The sequence below is a fragment of the Euprymna scolopes genome, chromosome 29 (assembly GCF_053919585.1).
Source record: "Euprymna scolopes isolate OS-2025 chromosome 29, ASM5391958v1, whole genome shotgun sequence".
Taxonomy (NCBI): domain Eukaryota; kingdom Metazoa; phylum Mollusca; class Cephalopoda; order Sepiida; family Sepiolidae; genus Euprymna; species Euprymna scolopes.
Genome location: NC_136510.1, coordinates 39,215,927 through 39,243,859, shown reverse-complemented (window position 1 = coordinate 39,243,859; position 27,933 = coordinate 39,215,927). Strand labels below are relative to the sequence as shown.

The window sequence follows — 27,933 nt, the reverse complement described above, 5'->3', positions numbered from 1 at the left end:
GTTCAACATATCTCGTACTCAGACAATGCTGCTATTTCAATCTGCTAATTATAGACAAGTTTTGATTAACAAGACTTCTTTTACAATACTTTATATTTTGGTGAAATTACTGCAATTGTTTTTACAAAGAATCGAGTAAAAAAAGGTAATACAAAAAATTCCTCACCAGATTTCACCATGAGAGAACATCCTTGTTTTTCCAGTGTGATCATCCAAGTGGTCACAATTCTAGCAATAGCATCTTCATCCTCAGCATCAAGCCACAACGTTGATGATAACCTAAAAGAGACAACAAAAAAAAAAAAAAAAAGAAAAATTATTAATTAGTTAACACTTATCAAGGCTCAGTAGCCACTAGAGGATAAAGATTAAAGGGATCATCAGTTGGATGAAGATCGGCACCACAAGAAGACTGGAAACAATAGGTGGAATTGGCAGAAGATTCCTTAAGAGGAATTGATTATGCAAGAGGACGCCTCGATATTTGTTGGTTAAATTGTCTGCGCTTTCTGACCTGCTGGAGACAAGCAAGATATGATCCCTTCTGATTAATGATCATCTTCTCAGATAATGTGAAAGCCCCTTCTCTTTTTCGCATGTTAAGAATAATATATATTTTTTTCTTACAAGGAGTATCAAGGCCTGAAAGCCACTCCAGGACAAGGGTTAATGAATGTAAGGTCGTCAGTGAGACAACAATCAGTATTTTTCGGATTCATTCTGACGCTGAGCACATAATTTAAACAATACATTGTAAATGATTAAGGAACCACAAGCTGTTATAATTAAGATTTTCTGTTCCTTTTAACTTCTGGTCTCTGCTCCACAGGACAATGGTAACAAATAAGATATGGTCCCTTCTGATTAATGATTACCTTCTGTAATAGTTTTTGACTCCTAATGGGGGTATGAGACGAATGGATTCGCCAATCATTTTTATAACCACCGGCTGTGCTAAACAACCAATCAAAACGTTTCAAAATTATAAAAATTGTCGAATTTTGGATTCAACCAGTTCGCCATTAACTACACCACGGACTGCATTTGATTCTTGGCCGCCATCTTGGTTACTGATCTGAACTACGCCGCCATCTTTGTTCAACACAATGTCTCAAAACTTAACAGGTTATGTGCCCAGCCATCGTCATTTCTTTGACGGATTGGAACCTAAATTGTGGCAGGTAAAATTTCTGGGATATCTAAGGATTCGAAAACTACAAAGTCATACAATCTTTAATAGAGAATTCAAACAAACCCAAATTTCTCGAAAAGAACGCGACTGTTTTTGCACAACTGATTCAATGTTTAGACGATAGAAGTCTGTCTCTGATTATAAGAGACGCATTGGATGATGGACGAAAAGCATTGAACATATTAAGAGAACATTATTTATCAAAAGGGAAACCGAAAATTATATCCCTATATACAGAACTAACGTCTCTGAAACGTAACGAGGATGAAATGATTACTGACTACGTTATAAGGGCAGAAACAACCGCCAATGCCTTAAAACTCTCAGGTGAAATAATAAGCGATAGCTTGTTGATATCAATGACCCTCAAGGGATTTTCAACCGATTTTAAACCATTTACAACTGTTATAACTCAGAAGGACAAACCCATAAATTTCAGCGAATTTAAAGTGGCATTGTGCAGTTACGAAGAGACTAATCGTATGCTCATGGACAATAATAACTCCAGCAATATTATGAAGTTCAAAAATGCTTCTCGAAAGCAGACACCACCAAATTATGCACCTCACCGCAACGTGTTCTCCAAAAGTAATTTTCCCAAAAAAAAAGAATAAAATTATCTGCTATAATTGTGGAGGACCCAACCACAAAAGTTTCCAATGTCAATATAAACGCTCTAAAATGGACTCCGTAAAAAAACGTTGAGGAAGAACATACATTTCTATTCACATGTAACTTTGACAATACCACAAATGGTAAAAATCTCCTTATAGACTGTGGTGCTACAGTGGACGTTATCACCAAGGAATCTGATTTTATTAATTTTGATTCAAACTTTAATCCTCAAAGTCATTTTGTCGAACTAGCCGACGGTAGTCAAATAAATGATATAGTCTTGAAAAGAGGCGATTCTAAAACATCTCTAGAAAATAATAAAGGCGAAATCTGTAACTGTATTCTAAAAAATGCTCTGTTCATACCTACATTTAAGCAAGACATATTTTCCATGCAGGCTGCAATTAAACAAAGCGCGAATATACAATTTGGCCAAAACAAGTCAAAATTGATATACCCCAATGGAACTGTATTTGACATTAAAGAAAATGGCTGACTATATTATTTAAAAAGTATGGTTCCCTCAAAAACTGCCTGTCACGACTTGGAAACCTGGCATAAAATTCTAGGACACTGCAATGCAGCTGATATATAAAAAAATTACCAAATGTAGTCGAAGGCATGAAAATAATACATTCAGACGATCTCCCAAATTGTGATGTGTGTGCTCAGGGGAAAATCACAAAAGATATAAGCCGAATGCCAGACAAAAAAGCTACGCAAATTCTCTCACTTGTGCATTGTGACTTAGCAGGTCCGATCAGCCCGATGGGGAGAAATAATCTAAGGTATGTTCTGAAACTTTATTGATGATTTTTCTGGTTTAATTATGGTTTATTTTCTAAAAAACAAATCCGACACTATCCTTGCCACTAAGAAATATTTAGCTGATATTGCCCCGTATGGTTCAGTAAAATGTATTCGCTCAGACAATGGGAATGAATTTACTAGTAAAGACTTTGAACTTCTATAAATTAATCACCGTATTAAACACGAGAAATCAGCGCCGTATTCCCCCTTCCAAAATGGCACCGCTGAAAGGGCATGGCAAACCCTTTTTGAGATGACAAGATGCCTACTTATCGAATCGAAATTAGCGCATAGTTTATGGACGTACACTTTAATGGCAGCAGCATATATCAAAAATAGATCGTTCAATAAGAGGCTAAGAAAAATGCTGTATGAAGCATTTTGCGGTGTAAAATCCAAAATGAACAGAATGCATTTATTTGGTTTTGATTGTTTTGCATTTATAGAAAACACCAGTAAACTAAATACTAAAAGCGAAAAAGGTACTTTCGTAGGTTACGATAAAAATAGTCCAGCATATTTAATCTACCTTACTAACAAAATTAACCAACTACTACCTAACATAATGTTTCCAGTTTTTGTTAAAAAAAAAAAAGAAAAAAAAAGTCACTTTTTAAAACCTTTTCTTTGTAAATTTCCTATTTGTCAAATAATTCTTTTTTGTATCTTTTTTTTATCTTTTTTTGGCAAACATTTGTTAAAAAAACAAAAAAAAATGTATATTTGTGAATTTTTGTGCATATGTTTATATGTATTTGAAAAGTATTCTATTTGTATGTTTATATATATTTGAAAAGTGTTTATTTTAATATGTATCAAAAAAAAAACAAAAAAAAACTCAATGTCATAAAAAAAATGGCAAAGACAAATTCCCCCAAAATCAAAAGGAAAAAAAAAAAAAAAAACAATTATTTTATTGGTTTATTTTTCTTTGCTCATTTATTTGTTTATTTTTATTTATTTATTTATTTTTCTTTCCTTTTCTCAAGTCAAACCAAAATTGAATCCGAAAGGATTTTTCCATTATATCAAAAAAGGGAGGGGTGTAAAATGTTTTTGACTCCTAATGGGGGTATGAGACAAATGGATTCGCCAATCATTTTTATAACCACCGGCTGTGCTAAACAACCAATGAAAACATTTCAAAATTATTATAAAAATTGTCAAATTTTGGATTCAATCAGTTCGCCATTAACTACGCCACAGACCGCATTTGATTCTTGGTCGCCATCTTGGTTACTGATCTGAACTACGCCGCCACCTTTGTTCAACACAAAGTCTCAAAACTTAACACCTTCCTTTCAGATAACCTAAAAGCTCCCTCTTCTCCTTCCACACATTAAACATGGCTCTCTTGTCAGCTTCACAATGTCTAAAAATCCAATTAAAAAACAGCAGAAACAGGAAGTGCAAAAGAGTACACAATCTTGATCATAACCCCAAGAGTTATTTCATTCAGTTTCAGGCTTATACCCTTTCCTGATCGCATTGGAAAAATCCAAGTAAATTTGGACGAAGCTGATTACATAGTCTGTTATACCAGGGTTTCCCAAAGTGGGCTCCACAGAGCACTGGGGCCCTGTAAGTGAGGAACTCTGGAAGTATTTTAAAAAGGACCAAATGATTTATATGGAAAAATTAAATGACTGCAGACATTTAATTATTGATCTTTTTTTATTGGAAAAAGATATGATACATAACTATAGGTGTTAAGAGTTTCAGGATGGTTCATGAAAAAGTAAATAAAAAAATAAATAAACAAAAAATGCAACAATTTTTGATTAACCAAAAACAAAAAAAAATGGTTGCGAACATTATCATTACTTAGTGTTAAAATTTGAAATTAATGTTTTTCTTATTTATTTTAGAAATTTTAATATTAAAATATTAATGAAATTTTAATATTAAAATATTTATGCTTTTCATATTTATTTTAGAAATTATCTTGTTAGTGCTCCATGAAAAACCTTTGCACTGCTTAAGGGCTCCATGGTGTCCTGAAATTTGGAAAACGCTGTTCTATAGTATTCTTTTCCATTTGACCATGTTTAGTTATCCAACCGGGAGGTGAAGGTGATCACGTGGTTAATGACACAAATTGATGATCTGGATGTTCCAAGTTCGAATCCATTTTGTTCCATATTTTGTTTCACTTAGGATGTTGGCAACCTCCATGTAGTCCCTCCTTTAAGTACTCAATGTCTTTGTACAGGGTCAGGCAAAGTGATTTTGTAGGTTTAATAAAAGGCAAATAAAGTAAAGAAGAAAGGGTTAGTTTATTGTTAATCATCTGAGACACCTCTACCAGGGAATGCCAATGGGGTTGTCCAGGCATCTTTTGTAGGCCAGAATACTCTTTCTCTACGGCACTAGCTTTTCAAATCCGACTTTCCCAACCTTTTCACTATGGGAGAGAGAAACACATTCTCTCTAAAAGCTTCCAGACTTTGGAATTTCCTCCTTGTTTTGTTTCTCTGACTGTACGAACATGCAAAAATGTCAATGTAATGTGAACAAACATCTCATTACACAACTCCTTACTTCGGGTGCTCTTATAAATATTAGTCCTAATTCTCAGCAATCTCTAATGTGTCCGAGGCAATGTGCCTTGTTTGAAGTAAAAAAAAATTTTTATCTACAATCAGTTAAAAATTAAATTTTAATGCATTTGTTGACAGTTTTCGGTTAATATTTTATTTCATTTTATTTTATTTTTGGAGGGGGATAAGGGTTAAGGTTAATTTTTTTTGGGGGGGGGGGGCAATCAAAGTAAGATTCAGTGTATCAATGCCTTTGGCTCAATATAGTCGTTCATTTAATTTTTACAAGCCACCCGGATTATGAAACAAAATCTGAAAAAATAAAACACACTTGCAAAATGGTTACAAACTGAAAATCTATACAGGTTGATGAAAAAAATAAAACAATAACCAACAAAACGAAAAAAAAAAAAAAAGAACAGGTGAAAAAATAAATAAACAAATAAATGTTACCAAAGACAAAATAAATTTATCTTTCATATACCTGGATAATTCTTTCTTTTTTTTTTTTTTTTTTTTTTTTTTAAATTTATTTTAAAGCGTTTTTAGTTTAATACATAACCTAGTGCCAACTCTTGTTAGAACAAAAAAAAACATGATAGCTGACGTTAGACAATCACATGGAATCTCGATAAATGTTTAAAAAAATAAATTACACAAAAATACTGGTAATAAAAATAGCTTGGGTGAATGTTACATGAGGTAAATGAAAGTAAAAAATTATTAGCTGGGATTCTGTTTAATTTTTGATCTTTGAGCGGTTATCAAGATTCCAGAAGATCAGCCATGTTTTTTATTGTTCTAATTTAAAGAGTTAATACTAGCTGTGTATTTTAAAATATTTGACTTATCGGTAATTTCCAAATCTGTTTATTGTTTGAAATATTTACCTTATAATATTCTTACTCTATTGAAATATTTAATATTCTGATAACATTGTACATTAGTTTGATCACCCATCGATATCTGCAGTTTCATGGAAATACTGGAAACCCAGCCTGCAGGGTCCTAATATACATAATTTTTTCTTGAAGAATCAGTTTACAGATATTCCTGTTTTGAGCTACATTTTCAGTGGAGTCTTCAAATTAAGTAATACTACTTACTTCCAGGGAGTTTCAAAACCGAAAGTGGTTTGATTCAGTAAATATGCTAAATTTCTGTAACTCATCTTGTCTTTGGTAACATTTATTTTTGGTGGACCTTTTTTGTTTTGTTTTTCAACCCTTTTATGTTTTTTAACTGTTGTCAAAAAGCCCAAATTTTCTTGCATTTGATAGTTATTTGTTGTGCATGTGTTTTTGTTTCACTCCTATTTGCAATGTTAACTAAACTATTGCTGAAAGTCTTTATAATAAAGACGAAATATTAAAAAGAAAAAAATTAGATCATGCAAGTCAATTTGAATTGTATTATTTTAAGGGTGAAGTACTCACAAAGTGGAATGGCCGCTGTAGCATTGATCTGGATGATGAAGTATTCCAATGATGTCGTTCCTGACTAATTCCGTTGAACTCAAGTCATGCATCGGAGACATGACATTGCTTAAGACATAATATGTGGTGGTGTTGATCTTATGTCCATTCAACGCATGTGCTGCTTTCGAATGGCTAATACTGAAACCACTTGACCACAACTGAAGAAAATTTTTAAAAAAAGATTGATAAAACATTAGTTCTTAATTGACAATATCTTTTAATAGGTAGAGGTCAATTCAGCAACCATGCAATATAGTTAAAAACAACAAAAAAAAAGGAGTAAAAAAAATTTAACAAAGAGTAGAAAATTAAACTTCAGTTTACTTTTGACAGTCTTGTAACTTCTCTTATTTTATCCTTTAGTCCTCACATTCCATGAACGATGTTTCTGACAAAGGGAGAAGAATTGTTTTCTGGCTCGGAATTTATGTATCAAACACATATCATTGGCTAATTTTTTACTTTGAAGTTTATATATATATATATATATATTAGACATTAAGAGAAGAGAGATATAAATACCCGTTCACATACACTTTTTCATGATAAAGCTAGAACCCAGAATTAGATGGAATCGAGCAATTGCATCGACAACAAACAACGCCTGACCCAAAGTGGGTTCGATGTACTGCATCTCAGTGACGTGCTTCGACATAGGCGTTGCTTGTTGTTGATGCAATTGCTCGATTCCATCTAATTCTGGGTTCTAGCTTTATCATGAAAAAGTGTATGTGAACAGGTATTTATATCTATCTCCTCTTAATGTCTAATATATGTAGAAAAAAGCGGTTCATCATTCGTAGAGACATGATGTCCCTCAATAAATAGGTTGTTCCGGAATCCTGTCGGGGGAGTCGGCTAATTTCAGTTAATGTTCGTAGATGTGATATCTACCGCCTGCATACCAGCAGTAACTATCTTAGTTGTATAAGACGTGTTACTTGTTACATAGTAGAATGTAAAACTAGATAAAAATACAAATTAAAATCGAGGCATAGTCAATAGATTGCACCGTAGCCCATATGGTTAGGTCGTCAGTAGTGCACACTTCATATGTGCAACGCCCTGGGTTCGCACCTATGTTTGAGCACATCACTGATGAGATGCAGTACATCGAAACCCACTTTGGGTCTGGCGTTGTCCGTTGTCGATGCAATTGCTCGATTCCATCTAATTCTAGGTTCTAGCTTTATCATGAAAAAGTGTATGTGAGCGGGTATATATATATATATATATATACTTTTGGGGCAATTAATCGGAATTGGAAATTAAAAAAAATAAAATCGAAAAATTTGTGCTTATTTTCTGATGCCAAAACAATTCTTTTGTCTTTTTTATTTGATTTTGTTTAAAGCAAAACCTTTCACTGCTAATAATAATGATAAAATAATAAATATTAATTTTAAACTACCTGTAAAACTGAAATCTATACATCATTCCTCACAAATGTATTTCTACATTTAGAAAAAAATATATTCGAACATTTAACACGTTTTTATGATAATGAGGGAAAAATAATATAGTTCTATAATATATAGCAATATAGCAGCTAGTTTGAATTATGTTGGATATGAATGTAGATAGCAGATTGATTAAATTTGTGGAAATTGCATCACCACACATAGCGAACACACAGACACAAACCTGTGACATAATAAACAAACATAATTATCGCCCTTAATTCAGGCAATATCATTCTTTGCTGCAAAGGGATGTTAGCACCTTAAATCCGTTTATATTTTCTCCTTTTTTTTGCCCAAGACGTATCGCCATGCAGACACGTGACCACAATGCTCCTGTATTACGCTACACACACGCAAGAGACTTGTGCAAGTACTCTTTATAGCTTGTATGATATTGCACTATTTCTCACTAATTATGTAGCATTTACTGTAAAAAAAAAAAAAAAAAAAGTAAATCGGTTGTATAATATAATTTCGTCAATCTTGTGTATTTATTCTTGGTTGAGAGGACTAAGCGACTTTCTCAAATTCTCTACAAATTCATCAAAGAATTTAAAATGATTTTTAATCAGGTGATATTAGGAAGTTTGAAAAGACATCCCATAATGTTTGCCATTTTTATTCGTGTATTCTATTATCTTAGTTTAGGAGCCGGTATATAAAAGTTTAAGAGTTGCCATTTTAAAATTGTTTCTTTTACAAGTATGTCAACTTTTTGATTTCCTCTCATCATCATCACACAGTCCAGAAGATGACTAGTCAGGGTCTCAGTGCTTTATCCTATGATGTAGCATTCTATGTTTCCCCACAAGTAATGCATGGGTAGTTACCAGGGTTGTTGCCTTTGGTAAAGTTTTTGTTCAGATTTGGCCTTTATTTTTGTCTATTTCTGTCTTTCCTTTGTGAAGGCTACTGCGCCAGCAACTACGGTCTGCTGCTAGCTCTTCCCAATTTTTCAATTCACTGCCTTTAGATGGCTCCTTGTAGCAGAGTTTTTACTCATCAATCTTTCTGTGCTCATTTTCCGATTTTCTGTACAATAGGATTTTTGGAATGCGATTGTTTTCCATTATTGTATGATTTCCTCTAATGCCAACAACACTAACCTAAACCTAACCCTCACAAAATCATGGTTGCCATTAAAAGAGATGTCATTAAAGCTAACTTTCAATAATAGTTTCAGTTTGAAATTAAAAAGAAAAAATTTACATGTTCCCTCTGGAGTATATAATCTGCTTGGATTAGATCTGCTGTCTACTCGCTGGAATGTAACAGTTGCTTCTATTGCCTAGATTATTTTGTGGTTCTTGCCCCACTGCCTTGTGCTACAGTTGAACAGACCAAACCTGTGACGATATACATTCACATTAGACCCTCTCCATAATCACACTGGTGTTTGCGCAAAGATGTACCGACAATCTCCTTTGGTATTGTGTTCTGCAGTCCTGAACATGGTGCTTTCAGAATTGTGTGAATAAACATGTATTACTGTCACATTTTTGGGGTTCTATATTGGCAATCGTGATCTTATGTTTTGTGCATTCCTTATTTAGCTTAGTCGTCTCTGTCTATTGCTAACTGTTTTATGACCATGGCTTAATAAAAGAAAAAATATATAAATAAAGAAAATAGTCGATTTGTTTTTAATGCTTAAATCAAAAGAAAAAAGCATTGTAATAAAAATTGTTGACACTGAATTTGAAGATGACCATGCTGCAGTCTGCAGGAAAGCAGTTCCATGGTAATGTGTTTCATGGCTGGGAAGTTCTTGGAAAGAAACTGTTCATGGAAATTTTTTTTCTAGGCTATGCTTACAACATCCGTGTCAGAAGAGTTCTCCTATAAGCCAGTGAGATTTAGTGTGTTACAGTTGAGGGCATTACCAGATTAATTTGCAGCGAGCATGCAATGATATGATGGATATGCTTGCTGATAGAACACTCTCAATGAGCTGAGAACCAGGCTTGGCCTACATTCAGTAAATGAGACCCTACGCTGGAATAGACTGAGATGGTTTGGTTCCATTCAATGCATGGCAGTTGATGTGGCCAAGAAGAATTATCAACTTTAATGTCCCTGGAACCTGTCCAAGAGGTTGACCAAAGAAGTAGAATAACATCAAGCAGGACCTGAAACATCATAGGTTAACAGAAGCATTGGACATGGATCAGATCAAGTAGAAAGAAACCATCTGACCAAGTCGACAACCCAAATGTCCAACACTTGAACTTACGGAACAAGCAATGATAAACATGCAGTAGTAATAGTAGTAGTTGTGGCAGCAAGACAAATTTTTGCTGTAATTACTTAAAAGGAGGAATTAAGGATTGGAACTTAGTCAAACGTTTTCCATAAAAATGACAACAGTGCAGAGAGAAACTAGCCACGTCTACTTTGTGAGAGAAAAGTTGTGTGGAAGAGACAAAGCTTCACTAGATTTTCAAGTAAATTTTGTACTCTGCCAAAGCAGGAAAGAGTGCTCTGAGCTAGTGGTAGAAGCACCAGCTCATATGTGATAACAATACTCTGTTCAAACTCCTCAGCCTAACATTCACAGGGAACGTTAGTTGGAACAGATATCAAGGGTATTACCAAGACTGTTACAAAGAAAATGTGGGCTCTCTCTACCGTGCTAGAAAGTTACTTATGCCTGAAAGTATCCTGTACCTCTACAAGGCTACCATTCGCCCATGTATGGAGTATTGTTGCCATATTTAGGCTGGTGCATCTGCTACTAGTCTCTCACTCTTGGACAGAGTTCAAAAAAGAGTTGCCAACCTAATAGGTTCTGCACTGTCAGCTAGGCTTCAACCTATGTCCCATCGACGAAATGCTGCATTCTTCTGCTTGTTTTATAAGTATTTTAAAGTGCTCCCTCAATGTAAATACCCCCGGCAAACCCCAACAAGCAGCAAAATCCCACCCCTACACATTAGAGATCCCAAATGCCAAAAAGCCTTCTACTCTAATAGTTTCTTCCCTAGGACTACTAGACTTTGAAATTCCCTTCTGGGTTCCTGCTTCCCTGACTGTACTAACACACAGAAGTTCAAGTGTAATGTAAACAGACATCTTGCTGCTCAACTCCCTACATAGTATCCTTGCAACTTATGTCCCAGATAATAGATCCCTACATCAAAGTGGCACTGTACATTGTTTAAAGTAAAAATGTAATAAAAAAAAAATAAAAAAATTTTTTTTAAATGTGGCAGCAGTGTTCAATCTTAGGATGTATCAGAGGTAGAGGAATGTGTCTGAAAAGGAAGAACGATCCAACCATTTTTTTTCAGCAATCTTAGCAACATATGTATGTTTCTCATTCTGGATCTGGAGCTCAGTTGAGCACCTTTTCAGAAAGACTAGAATTGTTCTGTATCAATCCTTACCTTACTCCACACTTTAGTGTGTTCTTGCCGTAAATGTTTCTCTTCGATCAGCAAAACTTCCTGCATTTCCTAAAAAATTTAAAAAAAAAAAAAAAAAATCTTACTTTTTTTTGAGTAAAAGGAAAGATTGAACAAAAAAAAAAGTAGGATCAATTACTTTACTAGAATAATTTCATTTAAACTTAAAAGATGGGATTTAAACTTTGTTATAGTTCATTCCATAGACTGAAGTAGTTTGACTTGTTTTGTTTTATGACATATAAACCCTTTTCTGGGTTTTTTTTTAATACTCCATTATTTGAGGGGCAGGTACTTCTTTGAAAACCTGTGCAAGGGTTGTTGCAAATGTTTTATTTCTTACCTGAGGAATAAATTACTACTACTACTGATTTTTCTGCCGTAAGAGTTATTGCATTACCTTAGTGAGAAACTGAAGTTCTAGTTGTTCCTCAAATTATTCTATATTCATAAGAATAAGTTATTTAAACTACCACAGATTACATAAAGGGTTTCATTGGAAATTCTGTGGAGACTCTAGAGTTTGACAAAAAGATTCCAGAGTTCAACAAAATACACCTGAAGAAGGTTGGATGTCGCATCGACCAGAAACCTTCTGCAAATAACACCCAAGATGAGAACAGTAATCCGACTAATCTAAGTAATACAAATTATCAATCCTCATCACAACAAATTTCAGAAACATAACGTTTTAAGATGACAATATTTGTTAAGGGTCATACTTACGGCAAGCACCTTGGGTGCCAAATCCTGTTTCATTTTCTGGGCATACTGCGGCTGCATTGGCTGCGAATAATGCACCACTGTTACCACATGCAGCTTTAGAGTGCTGATGAAAACAAAAAGAAATCGTAATGAGATGCACATTTATAACAATTGGGAACACAAAACGAAAAAAAGAAGGAAAAACAAAGATTTTGATGAGTTATTGTGGTTAAATACAATGACCCCACAACTCAATCTTCACTCTTCAATCCTGCAGTCCAATGCACTTCTGACAGCAATTGCTTCTGCCAAACAAAAAAGACACCCTCTCTCCCAAATACAGGCTTTTTATAGGACAAAACCGTCCAAAGTTATTTGCATACTCTTCCCATCATCTCTAGTCTATAAATAGACGCAGTGGCCATTCTCTTCTTCTTTCTCTCTCTGAAGCGGGCGTTGCCAGTGGTAAAAGGTTTGCACGATTTTTTTTTTTTTTTTTTTACTACAGTTATATTACACTAGTCTGGGTGGCCAGTGTTGCCTGGGTGTTTGGAGGTGTGTTGAGCAAAAAAAAAAAATAAAAGTGGTAGTAGGCAGGCAGCTTTGAACCTGTACCGTGAAGAAAAGAATGTGAAAAAAAAAGAAAATGATGTCTTTGCTGCTGTACCCATCGCCAAACCTGAAGTGACAACTGTTTAAATCAAGGCTAGTCAATTGAAAAAAGGGGATCACTTTAAAAAATATCGGAAAAAAAAACTTGTAGAAAAGTGCCCAGTTGAGGGTGAAGGAATTAATGTTTTTGACCAATTTTTCGATATTTGTCTTCTGAAGGGTCAAGCTTCAAAACGATACCGATCTTGTGAAAATCCGTTGTCTCTGTAGAAAGTTTTAGGCAGACATACAAACATACATACATCTAAACAGACAGGTGAGATTTATATTATAGACTAGTGGGAAATTAAAAAGTATGTTAGCCGACTATAATCACCCTCTTTTTTTTTGTTGTTCAGACAACTTTTTTTCATTTTTCTATGAATCAATCCTAACACATTCGAGAAGGGGGATGTCCAAAGTGGGTAGACATCACATTTGGATTGTGACTGTGATTGTCGTGATAATTTCAGGGTTGAGATGAAAATGAAAGTATAAACATTTTACTGTTTGTATTTTGATATATGCCGATTCGAGGAACATGTTAAAAACAATTGTCAGAATTATGTCACCAATCAAGACAGAGTTGAGGAAAATATGAAAGAACAAGAGTTGAGATAAAAGTAACCAGGCCTCCCTGCAGCAATGGTTGGGGAACTGATTATGTGTAAGTTCCAAAAAGAATGTCAGCATTCTACTATAATAAAGTGTAAACAATGAAAAAAATTTTCTGGTTTCATTTATTTTTTTTGCTGCTACAGCTTTTGTATTTTGTAAAGAAAAGGGTATAACACAACATACGGTAGCTAAGTGGTTAATCGCATGGACTGAAAACCTGAGTGTGCCTAGTTCAAATCCAGTTTGTTTTGCTGAAACACTTTCATCAAACTCACACCTGACTTTGTTTCTGACTATCTGGATCAGAGATAACACGACATATATAACAAGATTATCAGCATGAAAGAAAAATACAAGTTGGCTGGGAAAGTTTCTCTAGGCACACGATCAAATAAGGCGATAAGAACTGACTGGTTTGCAATCTCATTGGTCTCAGTAAAAAGTTGGGGTTTTTTCTTTTTTTTTTTTTTTTTTTATAACATTTTCACCCCAAACAAGGCACATAGCCACTTTGATGTAGGGGGCTACTATCAGGGACCTAAGTTGCAGAGGCACTATGTAGGGAGTTTAGCAGCAAGATGTCTGTTCACATTACCCTTGAACTTCTGCATGTCAGTACAGTTGGGGAAGCAGGAAACTGGAAGAGAATTTTATGAAAGTCTAGCAGTTCTGGGGAAGAAGCTATTAGAGTAGAAGATCTTCCTACATCTCGGGATCTCTACTGTGTAGGGTGGGATTTTGCTGCTTGTCAGGTTTGTCGGGGGGGGGCATTTTTGTCCAGGGGGTACAAGGGCTTGTAGTTCGTCAGAGCATGCACCATTAAAATACTCTGGACACATTGCTGTGAATCTATCTTCAATCTAATCAGCAGCAGCAAATACCAGCCCCCCCCCACCAAAAAAAAAATTAAAAAGAACACCTGACATTCATTCTATAGACATATGTTTGGCATTAACTTCCCTCTCTAACCTTGCACAGCAATGTTCGGTTTGTCCCAGAATATACAGGGTGATTAAAGGACAATCAATATTTAGGGTAATTAGAAAAAAAATATGCCAAACATAGAATCATTAATAAAATTCACAATCCTTTTTTGATAATTCTCCATAGTTCTACCTAAATTGAATATGGATGTCATAAAAAATTATAGCAAGAAACCTTTATAATGTACTTACTTGTGAAGCAAAATAAATACTGTTCACCAGAAATTACAGAAATTCATCTAGTAGTTTTGTTTTTATAAAGTAAAATCAACTTTTAGCTGTACCTGAAACATCACCGCCTTTTGAAAGAGAAATCAACCTTTCTTTTTTTTTGGGGGGGGGGGGCTTAAACACACAAAAGAAAAAAAACGAATTATCTCCCTTGAATATTGTAATGGTGGCAATTCCCACATTTAGCTAAAGTTAAATTTATTTTATGAAAATAAAAATAATTGATGATTTTTTTCTTAATTTTTAGTGAAAAGCATAATATGTACATACATCTAAAAGAACTTTAAATGGTATAAAAAAAAAAAATGCAAGAACTCTTCACCAACACTGCTATTCATACCAACTCCTTTTAACTTAAACCGTAATTCACAACAATAACTCCACATTTAGGCTCTCTCTCAACTGTCCAAAACTCTACTACCTATCCTCTCCAATTTGCTATTAGCTGCTACTCTCCTCATATGCAAATTAATACCACATTTATATAAAGAATCCATCTACAAACTTAAGTTTTTCTTTTCTATTTTTTCCTGCCCGATCCCGTCAGCTGACAGACTAAACAGAGGCACTGCTGTTTGTGTGAATAGCATCTTCTATTACAACATGTTGCTACACAAATTCTTTTGGCGACTGGCAAGCAAGATATTTTCCCGGTACCTTCACTTTTACTTTTTTTTGCTAATAAATTTGATTCGATTCAAAAATGTTCTGTAGTGTCAATGAGATTCATAAAAATGAAGATAGCCACATCGTTATGGTCACAACATTCACCCTGGGTCGGTTGGGCCAGTTCTTTCCAACAAGTTCACATGTTGAACACTGGTTGATAAGACACGGTGATTCAACGCTGCTTCCATTATGAATGCAAGCCATTTGCAATTTCAGCAATGGATCCCGTAAAGGTGGGGGCCCAGAATCAGTTCAGCGATCTCCTTCACTGTCCTGAGCAAGGTTTTGAGTTGATCACCATTATGTTTCTTCCCTCCTGGTGGTCGAGCTGGATGTATGATTTCGTGGATGAATTCACCTGGGTGTCGACAAAGGACGTGGCTGAACTAGTGAAGGTGTCTGGTAAGAAATTATTGGGGGGAGTGGATCCTGCAGAGAGTACGAATGAATTGTAGTGTTGATTGTGCTCCTAGGAGTTCACAACACACCATGGACACAGCATAGCCACATGCTTTTGGCAATTAACATTTGAAAGCAATTGTCGAATAAAAATCACGTCAGAGGAATATCTAAGGCATTTTATTTCAGTATTTCAATGGTATACAACTATTTGCAACAAATTGATAAAATAAAACGGCGTTAAAATTAGGTCCCATATGAGGTCACTGTATAAACATTTGTTTTAGAAATCTGCCATTATTTTTCAAAAAGTTTCATTTTTATGAAAATTACTCCAGACAAGGTATGAAGCCACTTGATGTAAAGAGCCTAAAAAATAAAAACAAAACCCTATGTCAAGATCAAAAACAAGCCAACCATAAGTAAAAGTGACGGATAGATTCTGATCCAGAAAACAGATCCTTTTTTTGTCACAAACATCGCTCATGGAACATGAAGACTACAGGACAAAATAAGAAAAGCAAGCATTACAAAGCTGCTGAAAATAAGCCCACTTTCTACTCTTTCTATTCTTTTTAAATAGTTTAATTTTGGAGTCAGATGCTTCAATTTAGTCTGGAACACCAGGTTTCAATCCTCGGTAAAGTAATACTATAGAGATTAAAAATAAATGATACTTAACATTAAGTGAGAATCAAGAGTAATCCTCAGAAAGAAGTGTCATCCTCCCCCATATTTTGGTTCAGAAGGAGCCTTCATGTTATTATTGACTACTTTACACTGCTTTCATAGTCATAAACTCAATGCATTGCTGTTTTATTCTTCAATATTCTTACCTCATTGACTTGACCAGTACATTCTTTGGTATACTGACCACTGCTAAAGAGACAACAACCACAAGGTCTGAGTTGGGAATATTGATCACACGGTCTGCCTGATGAAACTGGACACCATCGGACGACGAACTGCTTCTACATTCCAAAAAGAAAATAAATAAGTTTATGTTGGTTATAATTATCTCTTCTCATATACAGGATAAGCATAAACCATCAAACAAAGTTTTTTTTATTTAATTTGTTATTTATAATAACCTGTACCAACCCAGTGTTGCTTAGGATGAAGTAAAGTCATTTTAGTTGTTAATTTAGTTTCATATTTAAAAACTTATACATAAAAAGTAATCAAATTTTAATTGTAAGGAAGATAAAGTATATTATATTCAATTTAAAAAAAGAGTTATTCCCCTTACATTATTTGAGTTATGACTATGATTGAAGACACCATTTACAAATGATATATGTCACGTGACCTATTTCAACATTGAATTACTGAAGAGGCCATTTGCCTTGGCCTTTTGGGAGTTAAGTAGAATGTCCCCCAGTATGAAAGGGTGAATGTGGTATTATGGTGAAAGATACTAGCTGGGAGAAACTTTTGATTTTGTTTAGTTCTGGAGTGACAAGGATGACCAACGACACCCACAATCCCCCCTTTTGAGTTGGCCATGTGCCTAAGTTTTTTGTTCATTTTCAATGTATTTTTAACATGAATAAAGGATTTAATATCTCAAAGTGTAGTATCTGTTCCGGCAGATACTGCAAGCAAAGACCACATGTGGGGGCGACCCCACAGATAAGACCTTGGTCAATGTAGGGGCAACCCTTCATACCAATTGTCACTATCCAGCTCCCCTACTCCCCGGGGAGTTGGTCCCCATTTCCCCTTCATTCCTCACTTTAAAAATCGGCCTTGTGCCTAATTTGCTCAGTTGGGGAGCAAATAAATATCATCTGTTCTTCAGATGTTGTACTTCCATTTCTTGTTCTCTTTCGGTGAAGGAGCAGTCCTTCATGACTGAGACAATTCTTTATTTTTGTACCTTTTCTCCACGTTAAAAAACGACCCTTGTGTCTAACTGTCCCGTGGGGAGGCATAGTAAATAGGTACTTAAGAGGACGGCTCATTGAAGATGACCATATTGTAATCAGCTGAAAAGCAGGGAAACGGAACAGAGTTCCATAGGCATCTAGTTCTAAGAAAGAAGCTTTATCCATGGAATCTACGTTTAGGTTTATGCACAGATAAAGAGTGGAGAAAATTATAGATAGTAGTTTCAGCTTGTCGAGTTTTTTTCATGAAAGTTTGGCAAGGAGGGATCATAGATTGGCATTCAGACAAGCACTTGCCATGAAAATAATGATAAAACAGAGACAGTCTCGCACCGTCTCTTCTGTGAGAAAGAGGTTGCAGGGAAGAGAAAAAGGGCATCCCCTACTAGGCTACTAAATCAATTTTGAACTCTGTCAAGACAGGATAAGCTGCTTCTAGCAACTCATGCCCATATGTGGCAACAGTACTTCATCTTAAGACTACTTGGCTCTTATACAGGTAGAGAATTGCATCAACAGTAAGATACCTACTGGAGTGGTAGAATGATCCTACCATTTTTCCGGCGACCTTGGCAACGGATTTGATGTACATGTTCCATTTCAGATCAGTAATAAAGGTTAGACCTAGAAGCTTGTCAAAACATGGAGCCTTCCCAAGATGAGAGACATTTATTTCAATTGATGCCAAACAAGGATCAGAGTGTTGATGATGTAAAGATAGAAGCTTGGTTTTGGATGCATTAAAATTAATCAGCCACTTCTTTCCCTATTGCAAGTTTTTAACTTCCAACCGTCAAGCTCCTGCATTTGGTTTGCTTGGATCTTGATGGTAGACATCAATGAATGAAACGGTAACTAATGAGAAATTCATTTTTTTATTATTTTTATTTTTTATAATTTTATGACATATCAACCATGAAAGGATTACTTAATGTAAAATCAAATTGTCAGATAGTATCCTATAAATAGAATAATTGTATTTTTTAAGACATTTTTTAAGATCTTTTTCTCCCCTGATGAAAAGATTCTATCCTCAAAAATTTGGGATATCAACATCTACCATCCTGTATGACACATTATGTTGGTAAATAAACATAATAGAATTAAAAATTATTGAAATTCATTTTAATATTGTCATTATTCTTTTATATACTAACTTGTGTTCATCCACAGTATTTCCCACAAACTGCACTGACATAGCCTTCAAACACAACTTCTTTCATATTTTTATTATTTTATATATATTTTTAAAGCTACTTTAACTTTATTGAAATATTATTTCTTTAATACAGTTTAAGATGTTGCTTGAGTTAGTACTTTTTTTTAGCGGCTTATTAACCCATTTAGAGCTATTAAATTACAAATCCAGTTATTTTAATATTTTTTAAATTTATTCATGGAGTACTCTTTAGCTTGTTAGACAATGACTTAGAGATGGTGTGTCAATAAAAACACTGGTCACTAGGAACATTCTCCTTTTCCAAAACTGCTTCCCCCTCTAAATCCAGCCATAATACAAGATAGAACCAAGCTGTAGCAATTCATAAAGAATCAGTCCTTGCTTTAAAAAAATATATAAAAATACATTTTTTCTTTAAAACGCTGCTTTTTCTGAATTTAAAGAAAAAAACAAAATTCTGTTAAGAGGTCATCTCACATCCCTGACATGTACATAAATCTGACCCTGCCCACACATCAACATTGGAATTGCTTACCCGACATATTCCTGGATTGACCAATTCCATTCTGAGGCCTTAAACCTGTGCAATTCCACCACAACTGGAATGGACTGAAATAAAAAACAAAACAAAAAAAAAAAAAACATTTTTTTTTAAATGAGCATGAAAGGCAAGTTTTTATTTATATAGATTTTCCACAATTCCTTATCTATCAACCCCTGCAACTCTCCACTTGCCTAAAAACAAAAGATGAAACAAAATGTCCAGATAATTATTAAGTAAAATAAAAATTGTTATAACACTATCACTAATTCTGTTACAGTTATGATATAATTTCTATTTTTAAACTTATTTTCACTTCAAAAATACATAAGTATTTGGTAGGGGATGATAGTGGGTAAGTGGTTAACAACAGAGAGGGATATAGAAAAAGATGGAAAGATAGAGATACGGAGAGGGACAGAGATACGGAGAGGGACAGAGATAGGGAGAGGGACAGAGATAGGGAGAGGGACAGAGATAGGGAGAGGGACAGAGATAGGGAGAGGGACAGAGATAGGGAGAGGGACAGAGATAGGGAGAGGGACAGAGATAGGGAGAGGGACAGAGATAGGGAGAAGGACAGAGATGGGTAGAAGGACAGAGATGGGTAGAAGGACAGAGATGGGTAGAAGGACAGAGATGGGTAGAAGGACAGAAATAGGGAGAAGGACAGAAATAGGGAGAAGGACAGAAATAGGGAGAAGGACAGAAATAGGGAGAAGGACAGAAATAGGGAGAAGGACAGAAATAGGGAGAAGGACAGAAATAGGGAGAAGGACAGAAATAGGTAGAAGGGCAGAGATAGGTAGAAGGGCAGAGATAGGTAGAAGGGCAGAGATAGGTAGAATGAAATCAACATTCCTGCAAGCTGATTGGTCAATATGCAACCAAACAATTCTTCTGCAAAAAATTTTTTTTCTTTTTTGATGACAGCTAACACAGATTGAAAATCTGGGAGTGTCAAGTTCGAATCTAGTTTGTTCCACCGAAATATTTTCATCAAACGCACACTCAACTTTGTGTCTAGGCTCTAGGAGAGGAGGTAAGTAAAATAAGTATATGCTAAAAATTTTAAAGCCAGAAATAATTTTCTATTTGAAAGTTGAAATACTGTCAAATTGGTTTCAAATTTAAGAGAGTTGCAAGGTAAATGGAGAAAATGTAATAAATTCAATTTCTTAAAATTCAGAAAAATAAATTGTACAAACATGAATATTTTAAATCTAAAATTTGTCTGTTGGTTGGTTGGTTGTTTTGTTTTGCAGCATATCAACCCTTTTCAGGTTATTTAATGCAGAATCTGGTGATTTTGAAGAACGATTTTTTAATATAGCATATTTGTTTTTTAAGTCATATTCTATTTAACCCATAGTTGGGACCCTAACAGGTACTACCACTCCGGGTCAGAGTGGACCTGGGAGCAATGGCAATTAAAAGGTGGCTCCACACTCCCTAAGGTCTGCAAGCTGGGGCCCTCACCATCGGATATAGTTTAAGGTCATATCCAGGACCGAAAATCGTCTGTAAATGATTCTTTAGTGCTTCTTCATTATATTATAGCCGAATTTGAAAACCGAAATACTGAATTTCAAGTAAAACCAATGATATCTACTTAATTGTCATGTTGCAGTAATGAACATATCTAAAAATTACAAAAAACGAAACAGTAAAAAATTAGTAAAAATAGTTTTCAAACTCAGCGAAAATCGAGTTTAACTTAAAAGAAACTGGAGAATTCGAATCGTAACAAGAGAGGTAATTATTTTTTTTTTAAATTTGGAACATCTTAGGTCAATTTAGCAAATCTCGATTTTTACTAATTGTTTTTGAAAACTGTATGCATTAATAATTAATTTTCTACCTTACTGTTTTTTGTTATTTATGGATATGTTCATTACTGTGACATGACATATACATAAATATCATTGGTTTTACTTGAAATTCAATATTTCGATTTATCCATTTTTGCTATTATAATGGAGAAGCACCATTTTTTTTCTCAATAAAAGAAAGAACATTAAATAAATATCTCAATACTTTAAGAAAATCATTTGAGGTGTGTTAGGGTGAGGAAATGCAATACTAATTTTGCAAATGGAAGTAATAGTATTTTGTATTCAATTATCACTGCTTTTATCACCCAGTGATTCCTCTAAAGATTAGGCTGTCTGAAGATATTGGCTTCCTGAGGCGAAATGCACCTAACAATGATGGTTTTTGTTTTTCTACTTCCTTTTGCAAAACTAAATTATGTTCTGCAAAATCAAAACCACCCCACCCCTTTCCTTCTTCCTATTTCCTCTTTCTATCTCCCCCACTTCCTAACTGGTTTCCTAACTTAAAATGCACCAAACATTAACACTAACACTTTTCCCTCTTTGCAAAACTCATGTTCTGCAGGGCAGGGAACAAAAACTAAAAAATCCACTGTAAAACAACCAAACCAAACGCTACAAACTAGTGATTGAAGATGCAAAAAGCTTGAAGAATAAAAAAAAACATTCTACAAAATAACTGGATGCAACATGAATACTATTTCCAAAATCACTGAATTCGGCATTAAATAACCTGAAAAGGGTTGATATGCCATAAAACAAAACAACCCTAACCATAACCTCTCAAGAGTCCTTTTTGGTAAAAGTACAGAGTTTACAAGGGGTTGTCTATATCAATGTATGGGCCTTAATTGTAACTTAGTATTATTTAAATACAACTTAATTATTTATTATGGCAGTTGCAGGTTTATCTGTTTCTATCACATTAATATTTATTTGAATAACCTGAAATGCATTCTGGTGTACTTATTTTACTATTAGGTTTGTGCAAAAAATATTTTTTTTACATGAAGTTGAATGTCAAAAAACGACATTATTTTGCACCAACTTAAACTATTGTTTCAAATAGAATTTTTTAAATTCCAGTTTTATGTTATACTATTGCATTTTCTTTTTTTTTTTTAATTTAAAACCTTGCTAAAATCTGTATAATTAATATATTTATTTTTGAAGAATACAAAAAAGAGAACTCTCTATAATTGTAACTTTTAACATGTTTTGGTAATCAAGGAAAAATGTATCCAACTTAAGTTTTCTTAGCCAGAACGAAATGAAAATTTATATTTCTACCAATAATAGTGAAAAAAAAAAGGAGGTGGGGAGGCTAATCAAAATCAAGTATCACTATGTCAAACAAATTACTACTTAGGTCTGACTTTGAAAATCTTTATCTTATATAGTCTAATATATATTTATTTTTTCTAATCCAATCGCATGAAAAAAATAGAATCGCATTTTTATTTATTCGTTGATAGCAAGGAGGGGAGTAAAAATTTTCCAATAATTGGAATAAAACATTCAAAACCTTTTAACAATGCCTAACAGTTCTGGTACTTAAAGAAAATCTAAATCATCTTTTGCGATAATACTTGTATCTAGGCAATACCGTCCATTTCAAATATGCACTACTTTTTAGATGTGGAAACAAATATTGACTCACAGAAGGATTATGGATCCGAATATCCTGGATAAATAAAGAAGGCCTTGACCGGTGGGCATAAAGCTGTGAGCCTACCGATACGCAGTCACTGTCCTAATAAAGTAAAAGAGAAAAAGAAAACAATTGTTAGCAGAGAGAGAAAAAAATCAATTGGTTGTCAAAGGTTAATAAATTACACACTCACACACACACCACACCACACCCTCTAGTCTATCTAAATTTTTATTTTTTTAACAAAGGAATCACCTCTTATCAAAGCCCGGGGGGGGGGACTAGAGGAGAAGGGTTAACAAGTGAAGCATGCATGGTCCCCCCCCATAAGTGCATAGTGAACGAGGCATAAAAAAAAAATGACTAAGTTCAGCATTTGCCCCCTCCCCTCCATTTAGCCCAAAAAGTCTCCAAGACCTTAACATATTTAAATTTGAGTTCAGCACGATGAAAAACTGCTAAATAGACATACACACAAAATTTTGGACAAATGTGGTAAAATAGTTCCAAAAATGGAGTGTTTTTATTAGCCCTAAAAGAACCCCTGGGGCCTACCCAAGAGTTATTGAGAACAGTTACAACTTCTCAGAAAGTTTTAGAAAAATCCAAGGCATCAACTTTTTTTAATAAGCACAAAAGTGTCAATTTTAGCCATTTTAACCCAAAAGGCACCCCTAGGGGGGCAACCAGAGTTTTCTCAGAAAATCTGTTACTTTTTTACTTTTTTTTTTTTTTTTTTTTTTTTTTTTTACACAGTGATCACCACTTATCAAGGCCCGGAAGCGACTCAGGGATAAGGGTTATTGCAAGTACATTACGTTAGTGTGGAGATTTGATGAAGTGTTTACTTAAGGGGGCGGTTCATTAGGAATTTGTTAACATTGGACTTGAACACATCCAAGTTGTAGCCCGGTGGGAAGCAGGCAGACGGAACAGAGTTCCACAGGCGTGCAGTTCTAAGAAAGAAGCCTTGTTCATGGAATCCGCGTTTTGATTTAGGCACAGATATAGAGTGGGGGAAATTTTTCACAGTGGATTCAGCTAGACGGGTGTTTTTCGTGAAAGATTGGCGAGGGGGGACCAGAGATTGGAGTTCAGACGAGCACCTGCCATGGAAATAACGATAAAACAAGGATAGGCTCGCAACGTCTCTTCTGTGGGAGAGAGGTTGCAGGGTAGAGAAAAGGGCATCCCCCACTAAGCCACGAAGTCTATTTTGTACTCTGTCAAGGCAGGATAGGCTGGTTTTAGCAGCTCCTGCCCAGATATGGCAACAGTATTCAATCCTTGGACGTACTTGGCTTTTATATAGATAGAGAATTGCATCAGTAGTGAGATATCTTTAAAAAAAAAAAAATCACTAATTGTCAAGGTCAATCAACAATAAGAATTAATGAGATTGCCAGTTGGATGATAAACAATACTATGAGAGGATTGGACCTGTGGTGTAATGGATATAAATGCTATGTTAATTAGTTCTAAATTACACTTTTCTGGAGGTTGAAAGTTCAATCTTCAGTGAGGGCAATACTATTAATATAATTACATATTAAGACTTCTACTCGATCATGGCTGACGGAACGAGAGCAAGCTCTTTTTTCCTTTTTAACTAATATTCACCTCAAACAAGACAAATTGTCATCGAGATGTAAATGGGCTACTGTGAATAAAGGACCATGCCTGCGGGCATACTTTAAGTAGGGAGTTGAGCAGCGAGATGTATGTTCATATTATACTTAAATTAGTACAGTCGGAAAAGCAGGAAACAGGGAAGGAATTCCAAAGTCTAGTAGTTTGAGGGAAGAAATGCTTAGAGTAGACAACTCTCCAGCATCAAGGATTCTTTACAGCGAAACTATGGGATTTTGCTACTTGTCAGGTTAGTCAAGAGTATTGGGGGGGGGGGTACCAGTGCTAAGAGATCATCAGAGCACATTCCATTAAAGTACTTTTAAAACATGGATGCAACATCGTGATGATGGAACAGGAGTTGGAGCTTGGTTGACAGTGTGAAACCTATAAGGTTGGAGATTGGAGGGGAGGGGAGGGGTCCTGTCCAATAGAGGGAAACTAGTGGTTGATGCACTGACTCGTATATGACCACAATATTTCATGCATGGGTGAATGACGACCTTGTTGAGATATGGGATATTGTCAGGTGTGAGTATTTTTCTAGTGCAGAAGAGGGAGCCCGCTTTCTTTGCAGTAATCTTGGCAATGTCTTCTATGTACTTGTTCTAATTCATATCATCACAAAGGAGGAGAGAGCACAAAATAATAATATATCACAAGTGACAGCACAGTCCTGAACAAATTCGTTTACCCAATCCCGAACAATACCGTAGAATCGATATGCTATGCCACCAAATAATATCGTTGAATCGACACACACATTCCCAAGCAACACCATCAACCGACACAACACGCCACTGAACAATATTGTTGAATCAATATGTAACGTTCCTGAGCAACACCGAACAATCTCATCAAATCGACACACGATACAAAATGCAGTAACACAAGACACGTTATCAGAGCAATATTTTTCAACCACCCCCGAATGACTTATCTGCTTGTTTTTTATAGCCGTTGGGCGAAACTAAATCGTCGCGTTGAAGTAAAATGGCTGTAGCTCATTAGTAGACTTGATTTGCAATCGAAAGGTCCCGGGTTCACTTTACACCACAGGTAGGCCCAACTTATACACTTATGCGTTTCCGTGCATGCGCGGCACATGTTAGACCAAGGATTTTCAATGTTAAACTTTCAGCTAGGGTGTGGTTATCCATGGCCATCAGTGGTTGGAAAGGTTCTCTGTAATTGTTGATGGAAAAGAGCTTTGTCTTAATAGCAGGCCCAAGGACTTAACTGAGGCACATCCACATTAATGTTGTTTGGATGTAAAACCATCAAGGACAACTTTAATTTTTCTCTTGTTCAAGAAGGATCTTATATTAAATATTTATCCAGTAATATGGTACAAGTTAATTTTCGCCATAAGGGTTAAAAGGATTGTTGGTTGAACAATAATCACTGCCATGAAAGGGTTGGAGACAGCAGGTAAAATGGATAGTAGAGTACTTAAAAGGACTTGATTTTCCCAGAAGACAGCTCAAAAAGTATTTGTTTACATTAGGCTTGAAGAGGATCATGCTGCATTCTCGATCTATAACTTTTCTCCTCTTGCAACTTGTCTCATCTGCCCTTGCTCCAAAAATTAAAAACATTCAACTTTGGTACATTCTACATTGATGTAAACATCCTCGAGTGGCTGTTGGGTCTTGACAACTAGTAACATGTAAGTACAGGGTGGACCGATAAAATTGTTGCCCTAGAAAAGACGACATGATTCCATTTCCGCTGGATGAAAACCAGTTTTCTTTTTTTGTTGCAGACCATCGACTAGTTAGCCAGTTGTGTACAAATCCCAATAGCGATAGAAGCATTCTATCATGCCTGAAAGTGACACAATATTCAACAAGCAAGATCAGAGATGCACTGCTGTACAACTCATGCTTTCTACCAATCCAAGTTATGACAACAGGACCATTGCCAACACCCTCAAAATGCATTGCTGGATTGCCACGAATAATAGGGATGTGCCCAGAGTAATGAAAACAAAGTTCCTAACCACAGTTATGGTCTTTGGTATGGTTTCATCTTGAAAGTCAACACCACAGTATCTGGATGTGCTGAAGAGTGTGATGATCTCCTGGTGCAATCAGGTGGCCATTGGCAGATCCTGGGTGTGGCAGCAAGACTTGGCGTTGGTGCACAATTTTTTCAATAAACATTTAAAAAATATTTTTAAATAAAACTGTAGTGTTGTTTTCTTTAGAGCAACAACTTTATCATTCCACCCTGTACGAAAAAGAAGTGTTGTGCCCTGAACCGATCATGAAGGTACATAGATATTTAAAAACACATTTACTTATTCATCGTATTAACTTTGAAGAACTTGTATAACTATTTTAGAAACATTCATATTTACAATATTTTTGACAAATTTCAATCATCGTATTTGGTTGCACATCTTAATTGTTTAATGAAAATCATGAGACAAAGCTAATAAGACAGCAGGAAAAAAAAAAAAAACTTTTAGACTTTCAAAGGCAGATGATTATTCTTTCTAAAAGTGAAAATCCGACTTGGTGACCAACAAAATGTCTAGCCATGTTTACCAAATGTTTTTTTTTTTTTTTCCAATGATTACAAAGCATCAGTTTGAGAAATGTTGTTGCAACTTTGAAACAAGAAGGTCTTGAAGTAGCTGCTACTTGCTACTGACCAAAAAGGAACAGGTTCAAAAAATGAATTTGTTAAGTGTTGAGACATTATGTTGAACACAGATGGCAGCAGTAACTCAAATCAGCGAAGAATCAATGTAGTCACGATCTCGAGTGTTAAGTAATTCCTAGTAACAAAGATGGCGGCGAAGAATCAATATAGTCACGATTCAGTCATTTCGAGACAGAGGTTGACAGCGAACTGAATTGAATCCAAAATTTGGTATTTTTTATAGTAACGTCTGAAGCTTCTGATTGGTTCATTATCATAACCGTGGTTATAAAAACGATCATCAAAATCATTGGAGTTATACCCCCTTAGTAGTCAAAGACATTTTTACAGAATTCATCGCTTTTGTAATAAAAAAAAAAAAATTTTTAATTACCATTTCATAAATTTCATTGTTTTTCACATTGTCTACATTGTATTTTTCTTTGTTTTTAAAGATTAAAATTGTTACAATTTTCAATGCATAAGTATAGACTTATCTATGTCATGTTCGAATTCTTATAGATCTCTTGTACTTCACTTCATAAAAATAAAGTAATACTGTAATTTTGCCCATAATGGATGCAACAGAAACTTTTGTTCAATTAATTGCATAAAATGAAGCATTTACGACAGAAAGTAGACACTTGAAAGATTCTTGCTGGAGAAAGTAATGTCCTCTTCAGATGAAAAATAGAAACTTCTGTTCAATTAATTGCATACAATGAAGCATCTACCAATAAAATACTGTACTTCAGCATTAAATAGCCCCAAAAATTTATTTGAAGAATATCGACAATGACA

The 27,933-nt window shown here is 35.0% G+C and overlaps 1 protein-coding gene across 3 annotated transcripts in view; it reads right to left on the bottom strand.

Moving 5' to 3' along the window:
* Positions 1 to 27,933, bottom strand: part of LOC145252604 (uncharacterized protein KIAA2013 homolog) — a 161,003-nt gene that overhangs the window by 13,477 nt on the left and 119,593 nt on the right. For all 3 annotated transcript variants that reach the window (XM_080112303.1, XM_080112302.1, XM_080112304.1), the window contains 7 exons: positions 22,864 to 22,956; positions 19,363 to 19,436; positions 16,595 to 16,729; positions 12,229 to 12,331; positions 11,485 to 11,553; positions 6,594 to 6,793; positions 167 to 279 (listed from right to left, as the gene is read on the bottom strand). In XM_080112303.1, coding sequence (XP_079968429.1) covers positions 167 to 279; positions 6,594 to 6,793; positions 11,485 to 11,553; positions 12,229 to 12,331; positions 16,595 to 16,729; positions 19,363 to 19,436; positions 22,864 to 22,956 — 787 coding nt within the window. The remainder of the gene's footprint in view (positions 1 to 166; positions 280 to 6,593; positions 6,794 to 11,484; positions 11,554 to 12,228; positions 12,332 to 16,594; positions 16,730 to 19,362; positions 19,437 to 22,863; positions 22,957 to 27,933) is intronic.